This window comes from Crocuta crocuta, unplaced genomic scaffold (assembly GCF_008692635.1).
Source record: "Crocuta crocuta isolate KB4526 unplaced genomic scaffold, BGI_CrCroc_1.0 scaffold516, whole genome shotgun sequence".
NCBI classification, from domain to species: Eukaryota; Metazoa; Chordata; class Mammalia; order Carnivora; family Hyaenidae; genus Crocuta; species Crocuta crocuta.
The window spans coordinates 22,108-42,929 of record NW_027529538.1 but is presented as its reverse complement, the minus strand read 5'-3'; the positions used below and the strand labels follow the sequence as shown (position 1 = coordinate 42,929).

Sequence of the window (20,822 nt, the reverse complement as noted above, 5' to 3'; positions counted from 1 at the left end):
GCAAAGAGAGTGACGTTTCTGAGAATTTAGTATATCCAGCGTAATAGTTTAATTACTGATTTGCTTGGCTTAACTTCACAAATTTCCTCAGAATCCTAAACTCCACAGTTCAATAGAAATATAAACACCTAGAACCAAAAGCATTTAGCAACACAGCCTCCCACTCTCTCCTGCCTCACACCTGTCTTCACCATCCTTCACCCCTTCCTCCCTCACATCCCCAGTCCTTTCTCCTGAGGCATGAAACTTAGCAAAGATAAGCTTTAGAAAGGTATTTTAAGATGGAAGCTCATCTGGAAACAATCTGAATGTCTAACAGTTGGTAAGTGGCTCATTCCACAACTGTGAGCAAGTGGATACTGAGCGTCCGCTCTGCCAGGCTAAGATCATGCTGGATGCGGGGATTTAGCAAGACTGACCTGATCCCCGCCCTCAGGGAGTCCCAGTGTGGTTGGGTAAGTTACTGTATGGCTGTTTAACAAAACGACTCCATTGCCCAAAATACCCTGGAAGACTTCATGATGCGCAGACATGCCTATGACATGAGGGTGATCAGAAAGTACAGGTTACTAAAGTAAAAGGTCAATTAAAACAACACAAGAAGAGTGCCTGGGTGGCTCAGTCCGTAAAGCGCCCGACTTGGGTTCAGGTCATGATCTCAGAGTCTGTGGGTTTGAGCCCCGCATGGGGCTCTGTGCTGACAGCGCGGAGTCTGCTTCAGATTCTGTGTCTCCCTCTCTCTTTCTGCCCTCCCCCTCCATGCTCTGTCTCTCTCTCAAAAATAAATAAACCTTTGGGGTGCCTAGGTGGCTTAGTTGGTTAAGCGTCCGACTTTCGCTTAGGTCATGATCTCACGGTTCGTGGGTTCGAGCCCTGCGTCGGGCTCTGTGCTGACTGCCAGCTCAGAGCCTGGAGCCTGTTTCAGTCTGTGACTCCCTCTCTCTCTGACCCTCCCCTGCTCACGCTGTCTCTCTCTCTGTCTCCTAGAAATAAATAAACATTAAAAATAAAAAATAAAAATAAACCTTAAAATAAGAATAAGCCTGGTTATATTTACCAATATGTGTTACTCCCTTGCTTATGTATTGCTTAGACATTTGTTCAATCATTCATGCACATAACATAAATGCTTCAGAGCAGCTGCTGTAACAACACTGTTAAGTACTGGGTACACCAAGAAAAATAAGCCGAGGTCCCTAATGTGATTCTTCTATAGTTTCCAAGTGTAGGTAGGGATTGAAGTATTGGCTCCCTTATTTCATTTAAATTGGAAATAATGTTCTTCTCCAAATCCCAACAAAAATATTAATGGCTTAATAGTTACATATTTGAAAATCTTCTCTGTTCCACTCAGTATAGTAAGTACTAAGCTTTTTATGTGCATTATCTAATACTTAGAAGTAGACAGCATTATAACTAACCCCCATTTCACAGAGAAGGGAGGTGAGATTCAGAGGAATCAAGGAAACAATGGCTAGGTAGGAGATTTTAAGGAACTTGTCCAAAATGACAGTCAGTAAGGGCCTAGTTTGCAGACATAGGTGACTAGCTCTATCACCTGCTACTAACTATGTCTAAGTAAGAGTAATAGAAATATTCAGACAAGTAAAAAAAAAAAAACAATTATCTGCTAATAAAGGTGAGAATTTTTGGTTATATTATGGCAAACCCAATTCAAGGGACATTTTATTCCCAAGAGAATAACATTTCTAATGACATAAATGACAACTCTTGGCTAATTATTTTATACAGAGAGTTTAAACATAGTGTAGAAAATAAGTTAGAAATAACTTAAATCTAACTAGAGTAGGATAGCTTAATAAATGATAGTATATCTTATGATCTATTATTGTATAGACACTAAAAATAAGGTTTTTGAAGAATTTGTAGTAAAATTGGAAAATGTGCAAAAAATAGTATTCCAAAAGAAAAATATAAAAATATTTTAAAATTTAAAACTTTAACAAAATATAATAATATAAACCATATTGTGTATTTTAAATTGTTTTTATATTTTGTATAGCATTTTGATTATATTATGTTTTAAATTGTATATAATGCATCATTTGATCACATACATGTATCATGTATATACATAGTTACATTATTCATATACAGGTATGTGTATAGATACATACACCCAAGCAGACACACCACAAAGAACTAAACCAAAGTTTTAATAGAGATCTCTGATGAAAGGATTATGAATCACTTATCCTTTTAAAATTTAGTTTTTTAAGGGGCGCCTGGGTGGCTTAGTCGGTTAAGCGTCCAACTTTCGCTTAGGTCATGATCTCGCGGTTTGTGGGTTCGAGCCCCGCGTCGGGCTCTGTGCTGACTGCCAGCTCGGAGCCTGGAGCCTGTTTCAGTCTGTGACTCCCTCTCTCTCTGACCCTCCCCTGCTCACGCTGTCTCTGTCTCTCCTAGAATAAATAAAAAAATTTAAAAAAAAATTAGTTTTTTAATATTAATTTTACTTTGATTTTGACTTTGATTTTAAGTAGGCCCCATGCCCAGCATGGAGCCCAACATAGGGCTTGAACTCATGAACCTGAGATCAAGACCTGAACTGGGATTGACTAAGCCACTGAGCCACCCACGTGCCCCTAGTTTCTTTGTTTTTTCATTTTTGTTTCTTTTTTTTAAATTTTATTTCAAACGATAAGTATTATTACTTAATGAAAAACAATAAATACTTTAAATTGCATGATGTATTTGCCATGATTTTTATTTTAAGTTCATGGCACACAAGATTGTATGCAATATATCACCATACATGGGTTAAAATCTTTATTTCAAAATAAAGTTAATATGAAATTCCAATTATCTTGATTTTTTTAAGGGTGAAGTTGGCCAGGAGGGTTCTCCTGGACCCACCTTACTGGTACAGCCACCTGATTCCTGCCTGTATAAAGGAGAAAAGGTAATTCCCAATCCATATGTGGCCTTGATCGAGTAGAAACAGTCAGTCTTTTCTGAACATGTACCTGTGCAAGCAAACTGCTGAGCGCCTACGGGCATCCATGTAGCAACCTTAGCAGGATGGCTACTGTTATTAACCCCATTGTACAGACTTCGAAAATGAGGCTTGGAAAAATTACCGGTGTTCTCAAGTTTATTCAGGTGCTGCATCACAGACCTAGTGTGGGCTGCTAAATTGTGACGTGTCCTCCGGAATATAGTGCCCCGCTGATACTGTCTTTGATACACTGGCCAAAAGGGCCTTTGGGTGTCCAGTTGTCCTTGAGATATTACATATGGGCTTGACGTTTTGATAATTGACAAGGCAAGGAGTATGAAGAACTGGACACATAATAGACGCTTGGCAAATATCACTTCCTCCGTCAACCTGCGATGCTGAGGTTACAGATGCCACACATAGATTCTGTTGTCAGTTTTTAATGACTGGATTAAATTTCACTGACGTGCTCAAAATGAGCCACTCCTCTCCATAGCTGCATTCTCAGCTTGCATCTGATGCCCCGATCCCGTGGCGGTCATGTCCCCTGTGCCCCACGACACTGCACCTCTCACACAGAGCTAGTCTGAATAGTGGCGGGTTTAGAAGTGCCCCTGGACCTTACTTGCTCACTAGCGACCGTTGAAGAGTAATCCTTTATTTTGAAAATTAGTGAAATGGTTGTTGGAAGAGGTAATTTCTGAAAGAGATGGAATTCAGTATGTTTTAAATAATAAGAATAAGCCAGATAATAGTCATTGTGATTTTTAGGGCATAAAAGGAATGCCTGGTATAACCGGACCTCCAGGGCCACCGGGACCCAAGGTAATTCATTGAAATACCTTTTTTTATTTGTATGATATGCTATATTAATTATTTTTTTTTGCATGGGTCTTTATCATTGCTGTAAATGCTAACGTACATTACTAGAAGTTTTCACTATTTTATCATAATCTTGTAGGACATCTATCCTAACGTACTTGTTTCCTTTAAGCTGCTGACAATAATTTTTAAATCTCATTTTGCTTTTGAATGCCATGTTGCTGAAATATTGCTGCTTGAATGCCTCTGAATGTTGTCATGTCTTGAAGGGAGAACCTGGATTTGGGGCCAAAGGAGAGAAGGGGATCCCTGGGTTCTCAGGACCTCGGGTAAGGCTTTTCCACGCCATCCCTGCTGCCCCTAATGTCAGTGAGTTGGCTTTCTCTGTCATCTTTTTACAAAACTAGATCAGTATTTCTAAGAACTCAAAAGAAGAGGTTTCCTCAAACAGGAACGATGTATTTTGGGGAAGAATGATGTAATAGCGACGTGTCCCAACAAAACATCCCTTCTGTTGACATCATTTAGATAAACCAGGCAAGCAGGAGATAGAATTGGTGGGAAGGAACAAGATGGCGGCATTTCCTGTGTGGTTCAATGCCTGTGTGAATAGCAGCTTGGAACTGTTCGTTTAAGCCTATTTGATAAACGAGGGTACTGATCTATGGGCAGTAGCTACAAAAAAAATATAGCATCAGCCCTCAAGCATCACTACCCACTCCACCAATGGGATAAACACTGATGGAGTCACTGTGGGAGCCAGATCCCCTGTGGCCAAGGGCATTGAGCTTACCTGGTCCCAGACTCCATAGTTAATGGGACAACATTGGCTTCCATGATAATTTTTATTGCTGATAATGCACAGAATACCTATTAATCTCTAGACAAATTACATTACAATGATTCCAAAGAAATTTAGCCCAGAGCAAGCATTAGACTAAGTAAGTTAAAACACAATAACAACAACAACAAAAATATGTTCTAAATTTAAGACACTGACAAGAACATGCATTTTTAAAATTTTTTAAAAATTTTTTATTTTTTCCTTAAGTAGTTTATTGTCAGGTTGGTTTACATATAACACCCAGTGCTCATCCCAACAAGGACATGCATTTTTAAAATAAAATTAAAGATCAGTTAAAATAGCAAATGTTATAAAGAAACAATCTATTTTATACATATTTCCTTTTATTTGGCTACCTTTGGAGACGAGATTGAATGTCTGTAAAGCAGTTTCAGAAGGTGAGAAATAATGCATTGAACTAGTCCGATCACTTTGATTTAATTCTGCTTGTGTTGATTTTTGTGAATTTATTAGGGTGATCCTGGTTCCTATGGATTGCCAGGTTTTCCAGGATTAAAGGTAAATGTACACAATTATAGAGATGATAAGTACATTTCCATTCATAAATATGTTTCAGTGTCATTCAGAAGTTGTATTAGGGCATGTAAGTATGTACTCAGTAATTGGAAAAGGAGACACATTTATTTTATGAATTGCATGATCTAGCTGGAGGTGTAAAACCTAACTTCCAAAACTATCTGAGGCAATCCAAAAGCAGTGTTAAGACTGCACAGAATCTCAGTGAGCATGTGTCGTTCAGGTTAAACAAGAGTGAGATAATTTGTCACCTAGTCACATTTTTTAAATTTATTAAAAATTTTTTAATGTTTATTTATTTTTGAGAGAGAGAGAGAGTGAGCAGGGGAGGGGCAGAGAGACAGAGGGAGACACAGAATCTGAAACAGGCTCCAGGCTCTGAGCTGTCAGCACAGAGCCCGACGTGGGGCTCAAACTCATGAATCGTGAGATCATGACCTGAGCCAAAGTCAGACATTTAATCTACTGAGCCACCCAGGTGCCCCTCATGTTTTTTTTAAAAAAGGCATNTGACTCTCCCCTGCTCACACTGTCTCTCTCTCTCTCTCCTAGAAGTAAATAAAAAAAAACATTAAAAATTTTTTAAAAAAATAAAAAAATAAAAAAGGCATGTTTGTGGTTATTTGTAGGGGGAACCAGGACTGTTTGGAGATCCTGGATCATTTGGATTTCTTGGCCCAAAGGTAAAAAACAAAAAAAACAAAAAAAACAAAAAAAAACCACAGGCTTATTTGAGGATAGCGTGATAAAATTCTATATCCCTTATGTTAACTAATTTACTTTAAAAAAATATTTGAAAGAATCATTGAGAAACATAACTTTGGAAAGTGACAGAGTTAATTGTGTATATATTTTTTTCAACACATGTCGTAAATGATTATATTTTACATTTGAGAAATGAACCTTTTGAAGGTGAATAATAATGAAAGTTTCAAAAATTCCATGGGGATCAGCTAGTATCCCAGTTAAAATAGAGGGAGTTGTGGAGAGCTCTCTGCTTTCACCACTGCATTTTTTCTTTTCTTTGCACCTCTGTGACTCACATCCAGCACTGCTCAGGACAAGCATAAGGGAGCCACAGTATTTGCTGTTCAAATAAGATGTAGATTCAGATTTTATAGGTGAATAGACTATTTATCCCCCAGAGTGCCAAGTTCGATGTGAATGCTCATAATATATCTAAGAAACTTCCTGGTTTCAGAGGTATCTAACTTATGGGCATGAAAAAAATTTTTGGAGTTATTTTTTTTCCTTTTGTGAGAGTTTTGCCTGTAGGTCACTTCCTTCTGCTTGTAGGTAGAGGTCGGTGCTTTTGTTATTCCCAGAGCTCTATGCTCCATTCTTTTTTCTGGTCAGCCCATAAGCTTAATTTTTCATATGAATGCACTCTTGGTCCTTCTAAGATTTTGTTACAGGTGACATGAGAAAAATATTAATATTTCTAAGAAAAGCATATGAATGACTGATTTCAGGGGGACCCTGGAGATCGCGGGTACCCAGGACCACCTGGTGTTTTGGTAACTCCATCTCTTCCACTCAAAGGTTTGTGTTTAGCTTGGTTCTACCATAAATTATTAGGAAATGGGATTTGAGTGACCCTGACAGAAGGGTCTGACTCAGCAGTTGGGTATTTGGCACACTTGGCATGGTAAATCCATTGATTTTAGCAAGAATATGTAATTTACAAGGGCAGGTCAACAAGTGCATCTGGGCCATCTCTGTTAGCATAAGACTGCAAATATTATATTCCAATTTTAATTGCTAAAATATGTTTCCAACCCATATAAGACCTACCAAGATGCTGCCTCCAAGAAAAAAGTGACCCGTATCAGTGAGAAAGATGGTGCTGCTCAAAGTTCATGTGTTTGCAGAGAAAAGATCTAAGATTCTGCATTTTTTAAAATGTTTTATTTATCTTTAGGAGAGAGAGAGAGAGAGAGAGTGAGCAGGGGAGGGTCAGAGAGAGAGGGAATCACAGACTGAAACAGGCTCCAGGCTCTGAGTTGGCAGTCAGCACAGAGCCTGACTCAGGGCTTGAACCCACGAACCGCGAGATCATGACCTAAGCGAAAGTCGGACGCTTAACCGACTAAGCCACCCAGGCGCCCCAAGATTCTGCATTTTTTAAAGTTTATTTATTTATTTTGAGAGAGAGAGAGAGCTTGAGCACGAGCCTGAGTGGGGGAGGGGCAGAGAGAGATAGAGAGAGAATCCCAAGCAGGCTCCGCACAACCAGCATGGAGCGCAACACGGGGCTCGATCTCATGAACTGTGAGATCATGACCTGAATCAAAATCGAGAGTCGGATCCTCAATCGACTGAGCCCCTCAAACATTCCTAAGACCCTGCATTTCTAAATGTGGCAAGAAGTTGCAAGAAGAATCTTTTAGTTATACTCAACCAAGTCTCATGATAAGTAATCATGTGTGAATTTTAAAATGCATATATACGTTTATTACATTGACACATGTTGTTGTTTTGGGCAGGCCCCCCTGGGGATCCGGGGCATCCCGGCCGCCACGGAGAAACGGGGTCTATTGGACCACCCGGTCCGCCTGGTCCGTCAGGACCGCCAGGGGAATCCTGTGCAGGTAGAAATCCACCGGCCTTTGCATGCCTACATCCTCATCCTCACTGGAGGTCCTCAACTCTAACTGACACTGAGGCCAACTAGGAGCATCTCAACTGATGGCCAACCCAACCCAGATCAAGAATGTTGGTCACTCTGGAGCATGGACTATGCATCTGCCATTATAAAGGCACCTCTTATTTCTAATGTACAGCATGGCTTAAGAACCACTGAACTCACACCAATTAATGGCTTACTTGGAAGAAATCCAGGTTCTTTGGCTGTACTTTAGAAATAGTCAGCATCTTGAGGGTGTGGTGAGGACTCTGTGTGTATACGAGGCATCCCGCAAGATTGTCACAGGCAAATAAGATTTGGAAACCGGTTTGAGGCTCAAAGTGCTTTTTCAGGTCTTTCCATCCTCTTCGAAAGGCTCTCCCTGTTGACATCTATTCATTAAAATCAAGTTCCTCTTCATGAAAGATGGAAACACAAATTATGAATTAAAAGATAAAACTGTGATTCAGCCTTTGTTTAAAAACCAAAACCAAAACAACAGTCCTCACCTCCTCCTCAAATCGTTAGCCCCTCCAAAACAAAACAAAGAAAACAAAACCTTACAGCTCATGGTAATAGTTGGGGACGTGCCCAGAAAAGAATCCTATTGATATAGGACTTTGAACTCCTTCAAGTGTGGTGCTGGTTAATATTCCCAAGTAAGATTAGGAATAGAAGTGTAGAGGAGATTTTCATTCTGGGAACTCAGGAGAACTCATTAAATGTGCAAGGAGAAAGTCTTGAAAAGACGTAATTTTACCTAGTCCATGTCTCTTGTTATATTTGCTGAGAAGGAGTGAGAAGTTTCCTGACATTCATCTGTTAACTACAAAGTTCTCTAATCTTCTACGAATCTAGTTTCTACTTTGTAGGATCTGATAACGGACCTTAAAGGTAGCTAAGTTGTGTTCAGTTAATTTAATCTGTAGATACCATAGTCTTGGCTTCATTGACCCCGGACTATATAAGTCGTGTAGAGATTACTCAGTTGGTCAGGAATTATTAGCCTCTGGTCTTAGATTTCTTCTTTGGGGCTTATTGATAATGGTATAGTGGCCCTAACAGATTGAAATCAAAACCCAGTGGGAGTAAGCAACACATCTCTCTAGCAGATTGAAAGCTGAATATAACAGAAAGGCTCTTAATTCCACAAGATTTTTTAAAAAGAATTAACCCCAGTGGCTTTCAAGTCTTGACTACAATCTATTATAAAAAAATATATTTTGTATTATATTGCATTTACATTACATTGAACAATATATGTATCCATATATATGATTGAAACACAAATTTCACAAGATAAATACCTTTTTGGACATGATGTATTCCATTTTCTATGCCACTCTTTTGTTTTGAAAAAAAATTTTTAAATGCTAGCCACAACTTCATGCTACAGGTCTGTCCAGTGACCATGGAGGCTTGGAGACAAGTCCTAGGAATGACATGAAGCCAAGCTGACAGCCATGTCCACAGGGGCACATTTCATTTAAGTACACCAATATTCATAGTCTTTGCTATACATATCCTATTTTATAATCATCTAAAGTATTTACCATGAGATAAGCAGGATTTTGGAGTCAGATACCTGTGACTGAGTCCCAGCCTTGCCACTTAGTGTCGTGGCAACTATCTGAGATAGTTATGTGTTTACACTGTGGACTAAAAACATTCCAGGTTCTACCGCATACAAGCTGTGTGATCTTAAGCATTTAACTAAACCTCTCTGTGCCTCAGTTTTCTCACCTTTAGAGTACAGTTCTTGTTAGGGTTGAAGGAAGTAATGCATATACAGTTCTTAGAATGCCATTAGCCACGTTGGCTATTATGGGTCTAAATTTCTGTGCCTTATTTATAAGGCACAAACTTTGCAAGATTGTTTGAGTAGTAAGGATAATGTTTGAAAATATATGCAAAGCCCCAGCATATATGCACACAGTAATGAATGCCACTAATTTAGCTACCGTGCTACTTACTGATTACTGACAGAGTTTCTGTTGTCTTTTGCTGAATGAATTACCCAAAACCTAGTGGCTTAAAACAACAATCAGTATATTACACCTCGCTCTGTGGCTCAAGAATTCAGGAAGGACTAAGCTGAGCAGTTCTAGATTGGGATGTTCATAGCCGTCCTTTGGCTGCTACGGGCCCATGAGGACTGCCTGGACATCTCTGTCCTCTGTCTTTGCTATAGTTTCATGGCCTTCTGTCTGGCTCTGTACTTATTTAGGCTTCCTGATAGCATGGTGGCGTCAGAGCAGTGATATGGCTTCTATGGTGGCTCAGGATTCCAACCCCAAGCATTTCAGCTCACAAGGCAGAAGCTGAATTATCTTTAATTACCTAGCCATGGTTTTTATATACAGTGTCACTCCTGCTGTACGTTGTTAGTCCAGATAATCATAAGAGACCATCACATTCAAGGGGAGAAGAACAAGAGTGTGAGGGGATGAGAGCTACCATGGCAGCCATCTTTGGAAACTCTAATCTTCCACAGAGAGATTCATGCTCAGAAGAAGACGCTATGAGAAATGGTCACTCTCACAGGAAGGCTGGCAGCCATGTTTAGCCAAAGCCCCCAGGAAGGGAGGCAGATGTCATGAGAAACTAGGATTTAGCTTTTACTCACTTTGACCCCTGAGCACACTGAACATCTCAACATCCGTTGAGTGTGTGCAATCACCAGGTATTTATTGCACTAAGATCTTTACATGAATTATTTTATTTAATCCTCATAACAAACCTCTGAGTAGATACAGATGATTAAAGAAGTTCAGTAACTTACTTAAGTACATGTGGCTGGAGAGAGAGAGATCTATTCCTTCCCCCAACCTAGCTTGTTATGAAAGGTATGGTATGTTATGGAGATGATATGTGAGTCCTTTTTTTTACTCACTACATGTGCTAATATGTTCATCCAGATGATTTTTAACCAAATTATTAAAGTGGAAAGATTGAAAAATAATTCTGATTAAATTATGTATATATATATATATATTTTTTTTTCTAATAGCCCTAAATAACAGGGAAAAAGTAAGAAAATCTGATTCCTCAAAATTTTCACTCATGGGCTTATTTCAAAGAAGGTGAGGTCTCCTTAAGGCTGGGACATCAAGTTAATTTTGAAGCATATTTTTTTTCCTTTAAAAATGTTTACAGTCTAAAGAAGAATGTACTGATTTTGATTTCTTCTAAAAAAAAAAAACGTTGACTCAGAGATTACATGTGCTTTTCATTCTCAATTTCTCTTGGAGGCATGATGGGACCCCCTGGTCCAAGAGGGTTTCCGGGTCATCCAGGATTTCCAGGGGCAGCCGGTGTCCCGGGGAGAGCTGAGGCCACTCCAGGGAAACCAGGGGACCCGGGACCACCTGGGTTGCCCGGAGCTCCAGGACTGCAGGGCCCTCCGGGATCTGATGGTAAAGTGCACCTTCTCCACGTTCATTGGTGTTTATGTTGCATGTGGCATCTGCAGTGTCCTTCAGAAAATGTGACTTTCGAAATATTTTTTAACATGATCTAATATGTCATGAGCCAAGTTAGTATGATTAATAATACAAAAAAGGTAGACTGATGTTGGATATCACATCAGCTAAAGCGTATGAAAATATTTGGTTGAGGATTTAAGAGTGAATGGCAGAGTTTTGTGAATTACTACAATTTTTATTTTTTTAAATGTAGTTTTAATTTTTATCAGAGTTATAGAGTTGGATTAAGAGTCAGACAGTTCTATGAAGCGCGTTGTGAAGAATTGCTGTCCCAGGCGACCCCTTCTGTTCCTTCCTCCACAGGAGCAATTATCTTGGCACAAGTCATTGGAATCTTTTTTTATTTGCCTTTCTAGTGCCCTTCAATGTACTTGTATGGCTGTTTCCTGATTTTTATTTATTTATTTATTTTTTAATTTTTTAATGTTTGATTTATTTCTAGGAGAAAGAGAGAAAGACAGCGTGAGCAGGGGAGGGTCAGAGAGTGAGGGAGTCACAGACTGAAACAGGCTCCAGGCTCTGAGCTGGCAGTCAGCACAGAGCCCGACGCGGGGCTCGAACCCATGAACCGCAAGATCATGACCTAAGCGAAAGTCGGACGCTCAACCGACTAAGCCACCCAGGTGCCCCCCTATTTTTATTTTTAATGTTTATTTCTTTTTGAGAGGGGGAGAGAGAGAGAGGGAGACACAGAATCTGAAACAGGCTCTGCTCTCCAAGCTGTCAACACAGAGCCCAAGGGCAGTTCGTGGCTTGAGCCATAGTCGGACATTTAACTGACTGAGCCACCCATGCGCTCCCTTGTATTGCTATTTCTAAATTCTTGACTTCGAGATTTATCTTTTGACTTCTTTCCATAGATGAAATTAGCTCTTTCAGCCCCTCCTCACCACACATATGCACATTTTCTACTCCCAAAGCCTATTCAATATAGTTATTATCTTAAGTTTGACTACAAAAAGTGTTCAGTGATTGCACTGAATGGTTATATAAATGCTGCTCACCAGGCCAGCCATATAATAATATATGTTACTACTTTTCCAGCATACCATTTTGTTAACAGGAGTCTGGTTTTCTTTGTGTGTTTCCTTGGTTTTCAATATACTTACTGAGAATTTAACCTCAAACTGTCAAGAATTGTATAAATCTCCATTCCAACTCATCAAATATTTTGTCAGTATTATCTCTTTGAGTAAATCTCTCCTGGAGCTTCTTAACCTGTTCAAATTAGGTCCCATGGCAATTTTAAGCTGTCTCAGACACTGTCTCAAAATCTTCCTTTACCATTATCCTGGGATTTCTTTCTTTCTCTTTTTCTCTGGCTCTTTATCTGTTTCTGTCTGCTTCTCCCTCTCTCTGGGTCCCCTTGTTACCTACAACTCACATATCTCTATCATACTTATGTCTCATATATCCATCATCATACGTCCTGAGAAAAAGTATACTTTACCTGTCTCAAAATGCCTTTATTCTACTGGGGAATTTGCTTGATAGTTTGGCTTAATATAAAATTATAGATTGGAAATATATTTTTCTAGGCATTTTCCATTGTTTTCTAGAGTTGTTACTAAGAAGACCAATGACATTTAGATTCTTGATCCTTTGAAATCTGTTTTCTGCTCTGAAATCTTACAGAATTTTTCTTTTTTCCCAATGACCTTACATTTCACAATGACTTGCCTCTGTGTGGGAACATCTGCATTTATTTGTAGTTGCTCAGTGAGCAAGTCCAAGCCAAGACAAACCCTCCATTTCTGGAAAAATTTCTTGAGATGTTTCTCTGAAGATAATTTTTCCTCCATTTTCCCCTTCCCCACTCTAAAGTTATATATTGCAGTGCTGGGCACCCTGGACCACAAGGAATAAAAGGCAAAGCGGGTCCTCCAGGAAGAAGAGGCTCCAAAGGAGAAAAAGGCAAGTATACATCAAAGGTAGGATTGCCTGAAGACAGTAGCATTTGGAGGATTGGAGGCATTGATGAAGCGGGTAGTGGAGCATTTCACTTCGATGTGATGCACACCTCAGTTACCCCTTTGAGTGCGCCTCTTCATTATGTGCTTCTGATGTGACTAGAACTTAGCAAAAGTCAAGTCTTTGTACGTGAGAGTCTAAAGGAGAGACTTGCCTGCTGTGAAATTACCTCAGAGTGGGGACCGTTTTCATGAGGTGCTTTTTGTTCCTTGAAAGAAGCAGAGATGGGAAAGTATCGATCCTTTATTTCACTTCCTCTCTGTGGGTCCATATTTCCCAGCATCATCGAATGCTTATTCCTCAGTGTTTCTCTACTTTAAATTGTTTGGTGCCTTTTTGACCATCTGGAACAGGTGGGTATGAGAGCATAGACACAGCTGAGTTTAACTGTCCAAAAGGCTATTTTAGACTAAAAATCCTGATGATTACAAAATGCATTGTAGTGAATTATCAGGTGTAATATGCAATGCAGTCAGGAATCCTTTTTTACATATTATTTTGTTTCTTTATTTGTTTAGAGTTTAGACTCTAACCCAATTTATTTTTTGTTTCGTCAGCAGGAAATAAAAGACTCTCAAACTTTTAAAAATAAGATTCCTTATTTTTAAAGTTCCTTCAGTAAAAGTGGATATCAGTTTATCAGAATGAGTTTATTAAGTCCCAAGACACCCCATGTGTCTAGAAATAGTATATCTGACCCACATAGAGCATGCCTAGGTACCGCTACACCGGGCCCCTTCCCCCCCATCACACATGATCAGTTATGGGAGATAAGAACCATGAACATCAGACCTTTTTGTTCTTATTTTCATTCTTGGTTTTGTTTAGTAAAGGCTTTTGGAGATTTTATGCAGGAAATATGACAAAGCTGCCTTTTATCCTCTGTCTAGGAGACGCGGGGCTCTGTGCCTGTGAGCCTGGCCCCATGGGCCCACCAGGCCCTCCGGGACTTCCTGGGAGGCAGGGTAGTAAGGGAGACTTGGGGCTCCCTGGGTGGCTTGGAGAGAAAGGTCATCCAGGCCCTCCGGGTGCTGAAGGATCTCCAGGACCACCAGTGAGTAGCTTTTACCAGTAACAATCATTCTCATTAAAAGGGACAGAGATAAAATTCAACTGTAGCTCTGATTTATAGTGTGATAAATATTTTATATTTTGAACCTACATATATTAATGACCAAAAAGAAATCTACAATCATTCAACTAATATTTGTTGAGCACCTACTATGTTTCAGGTGCCGTTCTAGGTGTGGGGGACACTGAAGAGAGCACGACAGAGTCTGTGCCCTCCTGGGGACTCCTGGGATTGGGAGGGACACATGCCATGTAGCAAATAGATGAGTACGTGTGGCTGATGATAAAGGCCATCACCATCTAGTGTGGCTTGAGGGGCAGAGCTGAGGAGATGAAGTCAGAGAAGTGGCTGGAGGTTATGTGGGGCTGGGGGGCATGGGGCTTGGTGGGTGGGTTGGGTTTGGGCTTTTATTCTGGATGACATGGAACAGCCAATGAAAAGTTTTAAGGAGGGAGAGACATGATGCTCTATGGCTGACATTAGCTTCGAATGGCTCACTCTGGTAAGCCAGACAGCAGGGGACAAGGGAAGCATGAGGGAGATGAGCTGCAGGAGTCCTGGTGAAATATGATGGTAGATGAATTAGCACATTGGTGCTGGGTGTGACGAGAAGTGATCGGATTCTCACTATGTTTTGAGATTAGTGCTAGTAGATTGGCTGTTAGGCTGGACATGGGCTCTTAGAAGGAGGAAAGTAAAGGATAAGACCGAATGGGTAAGACAATGTGAGGAGTAGGTGTAGAGTAGCGGAAAGGAAGTAGTGTCATTGGGACCATCTTAAATTTGAGGTGCCAATCAGACACGCAAGGCGAGGTGTTGAAGGGTAGTGAGATGGTATTCAAGTGAGAGATTCAGATGAGAGGTCCAAGCTGCAGATTGGCTTTGTCAGGGTTTATGTGATCCTCTGTGCCACACAGTAGATCTGTTTTGAAAGTGTTCTCACCTGCTGACTGTTACAAGTGACTCAAGTTGAGGCACAGCCATTCGGCAACTTGATTACTCAGAATAAACTCACTGGCCCTAAGGGCATTACTCTAGAGGCTAGACACAGCCTGCCTGTCTCCTCTTTATGCAAGAGCCTTAATCCTGGGGTGACCTGGAGGCTAACCATCAGCCCCAATGTACTCTTCCATTTTCCCCAGCACATGCCATGAAAATAAGGTTCCAGTCTGAAAGCTTTAAGCAAGGGTGACAGTTAGGCTCTCTCTCGGTACCACCCTCAACACACCTTGCAAAACACACTCGCAAAGTCTGCTTGACAGGAAGCTAACCCCCTAACATGTAATGTTGAATGAACACAGCTGCAGCTGTTAAGTACTTTACATTTTATAGTCTGCTTTTATAATTTGGCATTTGAGCGTAGTCATTTTTTTATAGTGGAACCTTCATTAAGAAGATGATACTGGCTCTAAAATATTTTGGTGGCTTTCTCTTGAGTTGTTTCTCAGGGCTGGCATCTTTCAGTATGAACTGTGAGTTCCCCCAGAGTTGTGCTGGCTGGGCTTTATGTCATCCAGTTGCTGTAGGGCTTACCTCTTTGGACACGTTATATTTCTGATGTCTTTTTTCCATTCATGATCCTGTCCATATGACTTCTCTGCATTAAGTTCATCACAGCGTGGTCACAGCTGGGGACTAGGTCCATATACCATGAGGCATTGTGAGAGGAAAGGGGTTGGGGGCGGAGACTGGATACACAGAGCACAGAGGAACCGCAGACGATCACTGTGGGTGCTCTCACTTTATCAGACACGTCCTATCTCAGCAGCTGGTCTGGCCCCAGCAGCCACAGAGTGGTAGGCTTCTTTGCAATTTTTTCTGTGGTTAGAACAAAGCTTTGTATTTATCACCATAGTCTGAGGTTGGGGGTTTCCGACCTAGATGCTGTCATGCAAGGCATGGGGGCTTGGAGGCACGTGGACCCACCTTCAAATCCCAGCTATGACATTGGCGAGCTCTACGGTCTTCCTGAGCCTCAGGAAGACCTCATTTATAAAATGGATATAACAACACCTGTCTTACAGGTTTGTTGGTGAGAATTCAGCCCAGCAGCATATTCTGAGGGCTGTGACGTGTACACCAGTGAACAAGCAAGGTCACTGCCCCTGATGACTTGCAGAGCAAACCAAAGGTCACTGACTTGACATGGGCGAATCTGACCTACTGCCCTGTTTGGTTTTGTCTTCCTGGTGTTTGATTTTGTATTAAGATTTATGGCAGCCCTTGAGAAATTGGAAGTTCATTAACACAGGGTCAGTGCATTCCCACAGTTTCCAGGAGCTGAGAGGTGGCCATGCCTGTGGGAGAGGACTGGGTGCTCCTGGCTCCACACTGTCCATCCATCTGCTTCTCTTGGTAGGCATGGCCCCTGTGGGCATCTGCGGCTCAGATCCCTGATCTAGACCATGTTTTAAACCACTGGTATGTGGCTGGCAGAGAGGAACTTTTTTGTTACTGCTGAGACTTTGTTGTTATGTGAACACATGTATTCAATGATCTTAGGTCTTGTAATAATGACACGTAGCCCTTGATCCCAAAGCTGCTGGGAACCTTTGCCGTAAGAATCTCTTGGATTCAACATTTGTTTCACTAAGAATCTAAGCACCATGAAGACAAGATGGTCTCCTGTTAACTGTTGTGTCCTTGCTACTCTGAGTGCTCCCTGGCCCTTTGTTGGTCCTCAGTGAATGTCTTTCTAGTGAAATCCAAAACCATTGCTGGTTGTCTAATTTTTTTTTCTCACTAGCTCAGCTGTGTCTGTGATCTGACTCTAGTGCTGACAATTCTATATCTGCAGAGCATTAGAGCGATTTATAGTACATTCTGTGTCTCCAATGGCTAACTAACAAGCTGCTCAGATTCCCAGGGCACCAAGGTCTCATTTATTAAGCATTCCACAGGCATTCTCCTTCTGGGGAGAAACTGGTTCACGTGCTCAGTGAATGGTTTTATGTGTTGATAGTTTGTCCATCAGAAGAGTGTTTTCATTATTTGCCTCTGTGTCTCATATACTTTGGCCCTGTCATGTTGTCACTTATGACTTAGCATATACAGGAAAAATAAGAATTTAAGCAACACTCAACCCTTATTAGCACTTTGTGATTTCTTAAGTTCCTTTCCTGTCTAATCCAGCTCTTTCTACTAAGAAATTTGTTCCACCCACCTTTTTGATGTCATGTAGACATCGTTACCCAGGATGCTATACTACAGGGATGCCCCTGGGTGGGGGTTGGGGTATTGAGTAGGTGTGTGGAGCTGGTTTTTCTCTACATCAGATGGCTCCCAAGCATTTTTGCCCTTTGGGTTTTCATGTCTGTTATGTATGGTTTGGCTTCTTCATTCTTGCTGCTTAGTGTTGCCATTGTGCTGATCTCTACTGCTCCCTTCTTCAACTCTTAGTAGTTAACTGCTTATAACATGTCAGTTAAGCAGGTTAAGCCTGCATAAACTTGTTAGAGTGTATGAAAATAAGGCAAGGTGGCATCTGTGTGGGAAAAGTAAATGGTCTTCTCAGTCATTTTTACCTCCGTCTAAATTCTTATTTGTGTTTCTTGACTTTCAAGGTCATCCAGTAAGTAAACTTGAGCTATATGTATAGCGTTTCTGTAGCTGTATTTACTATGATGCTTGGCCACTCTAATATGCTGATGATAGGTTTCCAGATTTTTGACATGGCTTAATATTCACTAATATGTAACGCTTATAAAACCATGACCCAAACAGTGAGTCTCAGAGCAATGCTGAGGTCAAAAGATGATGAGCCTGTCAGCCAAAATCGGCTGTTTACTTGCTATATAGAAGAAATATATCAACAGTAACCAAGGTTCTTATTTCCCTTCCTCTTGCCCATCAGTTTCCCTCAATATCACACACTTTTCCCTAAACCTCTGCCTTGAGCTTTAGTCGCAGCTGTTGTGGTTAACCTACCTTCCTCTTTCCTCCTCATTCTATTAATATGCCCAAGACAGTTAAAAAATTTTAATTATATATTTTTATTTTGAGGTTAGTTTTATGTCATGACTCAAAGAAGTTGCACAATCATGCAGGGAGTTCCCATGGACCCTTCACCCAGTATCCCCCGTGATGGTGTGCATAACCATAGTACATTGCCCAAACCAGGAAATTGATAATGATAGCCACTTCTGTTGAATCTGGTACAGACCATCCCACAAGCTTTTAAATGCAGGTCAAGAGCCTCAGTTTTATAAGGTGGAACCCACCTTAGAAGGCAAGGAAGAGAATGATACCAAGAGCACCCCACCAGAATCTGGAACACGTGATTCAGAAGGAAAGAAGAGAGAGGTTAGGTTAGGTGAATAGCTTTGACCCACTGAACTTACACTGATTTGTGCCTTTTGTTTCTCACCAAGGGAAAACCCGGTGCTGCAGGGCCACCTGGCAGTAAAGGAGAAAAGGGTGACCTGGTTGTATCAAGAGTGAAAGGTAAGCCTAGTCAATCACTTAGCTCCCTGCCATTTTGATGAATGATATATGAACCTTGCATTCATTTCCCTTGTGACCACAGATCACTTCTATAACAAGACACAGGACTGTTCAAATTGCTTACAGAAATATTCCTTGCTTGGGGCCCCTGGGTGGCTCTGTTCATTGAGTGACCAACTCTTGATTTTGGCTCAGGTCATGATTCCGGGGTTGTGGGATTGAGCCCCACGTCAGGCTCTGCACTGAGCCTGGAATCTGCTTAAGATTCTCTGTCTCTCTCTCCCTGTGCCCCTCTACCCCACTTGTGCTCTCTCTCTCTCTAAAATAAAAATAATATTCTTTGACCTTCACAGAGCTGTGAGAATGTGGAACCTCAGCTCCCCTATCTCTGATTTGAAAACGTAAATGCTCCTTTAGCCACATATTTAAATCCTCATTCTTGTGAACTTGGATTTGACACAAGACCTCCTTTGACTTGCCTACTGTTTTTTCAGTGCATTATGGCATCCTGTATTAATCAAGACTGTTTTGGTCATGACAGAAACTCAGCTTGAGGTAGTTTTAGAAAACAAAGTAATTTATTGACTCAGCCAAACAAAATTCAAAATGGTAGACGTCGTCTCCCGGGACAGCTGAGTCCAGGAGACTGCATCATCTGCACTTCTCCCCAAGACTAGCTTTCCCTGGGCTGTGGGTAGACTGCCCTTCCTCGCGGAAGCTCTAAGTTCTTACCAAAAGAAAGAGAGCTAGCTCTACCTTCTCAGCTCCAGTTTGAAAAAAAAAATTCTGGAAAGATTGGACTAGACTGGGGCAAGCTGGCAGCCACGGGCTGCTTCCCCTTCACCATCGCCAGGGGATGGAGCACCAAATTTGGTACCACACACGCAGTGGTGATGTGATCGGCGCCTCCTGACACAACCTCCTCGGGGGGCTCTCCCCAAATAAGAGATTCCATGCATTTGGCTGTCGTCCTTCTCCCCTCTGACTTTCATGTGGTTGTCTTTACGTGACTTAGTCAACAGAGACACTCAGAGGAGTCTCTACTGGCCCACACGGAGGCAAGATCATTGCTTTTACCTTTTGTCCTGTGTTTCCTTCTACTTCACCCAACTGCTGAGAAGGGCTTGAATATCTGTTGGCCTTTATTCCCAGGGCAGAAAGGAGAAAGGGGTCCTGATGGGCTCCCAGGATTTCCAGGGCAACAGGGACAACATGGCCGTGATGGACTTCCTGGAAGAAGGGGGGAACCAGGACCCCCGGTATGTATGTGTGATTCTTCTTTGGCTGTAGAGTTTCATTTTCTTACGTGATCACAGAGCATCTGTTTCCCCTTCCCAATTTAAAAGTGTGATTCAGTGCAGTGTCATGGACTGTGAATCAGAGTCACCTTCCACTGACTGCCAGAAAAAGATGATTGTTACAAAAGGTGTGGCATAGTCGCAGATGGGCTGAAATCCTGAGTGACAGTTGCATCACGGTGCGACTTTCTGTCCCGTCTTTGGTCTTAGTGTCATTCTCATGGTGTTTGTCTGCTTCTGGGGCGCTTGTATCTACAAAGCCACCAGTGTTGGCAGGCTGATACGTCAACTCTGTAGGGCGGAGCATAGAACATAGGTTCCGATAATGACCTTGGCTTCTGTCCCCAGGTGACGAAGCGCATGAGGGGAAGTGGCAAGCAAGAGAGGGGGAACTAGTGCAAATCCACTTAATTGACGTATTAGTTGATGGGAAACCCCACTGACAAATGGTATTTTTGCATTTTTCAAACACGTTTTGGGTGGACACCATGTGAAGGTAATAGACGTCATAAGAAAAGACTATGAGACACGATCTTATGCTTAGGAACTTAAAGGGTCTTGGGTACATGAGGCATGTTTGGATGCCGACATTATGTTTCACTCACATCATTCATTTTCTTTTCTTTAAAGTTTATTTATTCTGATAGAGGCAGAGACAGCGAGAGCTGAGCGGGGAGGGAGAGAGAGAGAGAGGGAGAGGGAGAGGGAGAGAGAGAGAGAGAGAGAGAGAGAGAGAGAGAGAGAGAGAGAGAGAGAGAGAGAATC

The 20,822-nt window shown here is 41.4% G+C and overlaps 1 protein-coding gene across 1 annotated transcript in view; it reads left to right on the top strand.

Annotated features, from left to right (window-relative positions):
• The window catches only part of LOC144229330 (uncharacterized), a gene marked incomplete at its 3' end in the record, with an annotated part of 80,648 nt that overhangs the window by 38,494 nt on the left and 21,332 nt on the right, over positions 1-20,822 (top strand). The window contains exons 12-23 of the mRNA XM_077761376.1: positions 2,843-2,923; positions 3,731-3,784; positions 4,051-4,110; positions 5,100-5,144; positions 5,792-5,845; positions 6,635-6,704; positions 7,649-7,753; positions 11,040-11,204; positions 13,098-13,187; positions 14,135-14,298; positions 18,687-18,759; positions 19,912-20,018. Of these exons, the coding sequence (XP_077617502.1) occupies positions 2,843-2,923; positions 3,731-3,784; positions 4,051-4,110; positions 5,100-5,144; positions 5,792-5,845; positions 6,635-6,704; positions 7,649-7,753; positions 11,040-11,204; positions 13,098-13,187; positions 14,135-14,298; positions 18,687-18,759; positions 19,912-20,018 (1,068 nt within the window). The remainder of the gene's footprint in view (positions 1-2,842; positions 2,924-3,730; positions 3,785-4,050; positions 4,111-5,099; positions 5,145-5,791; positions 5,846-6,634; positions 6,705-7,648; positions 7,754-11,039; positions 11,205-13,097; positions 13,188-14,134; positions 14,299-18,686; positions 18,760-19,911; positions 20,019-20,822) is intronic.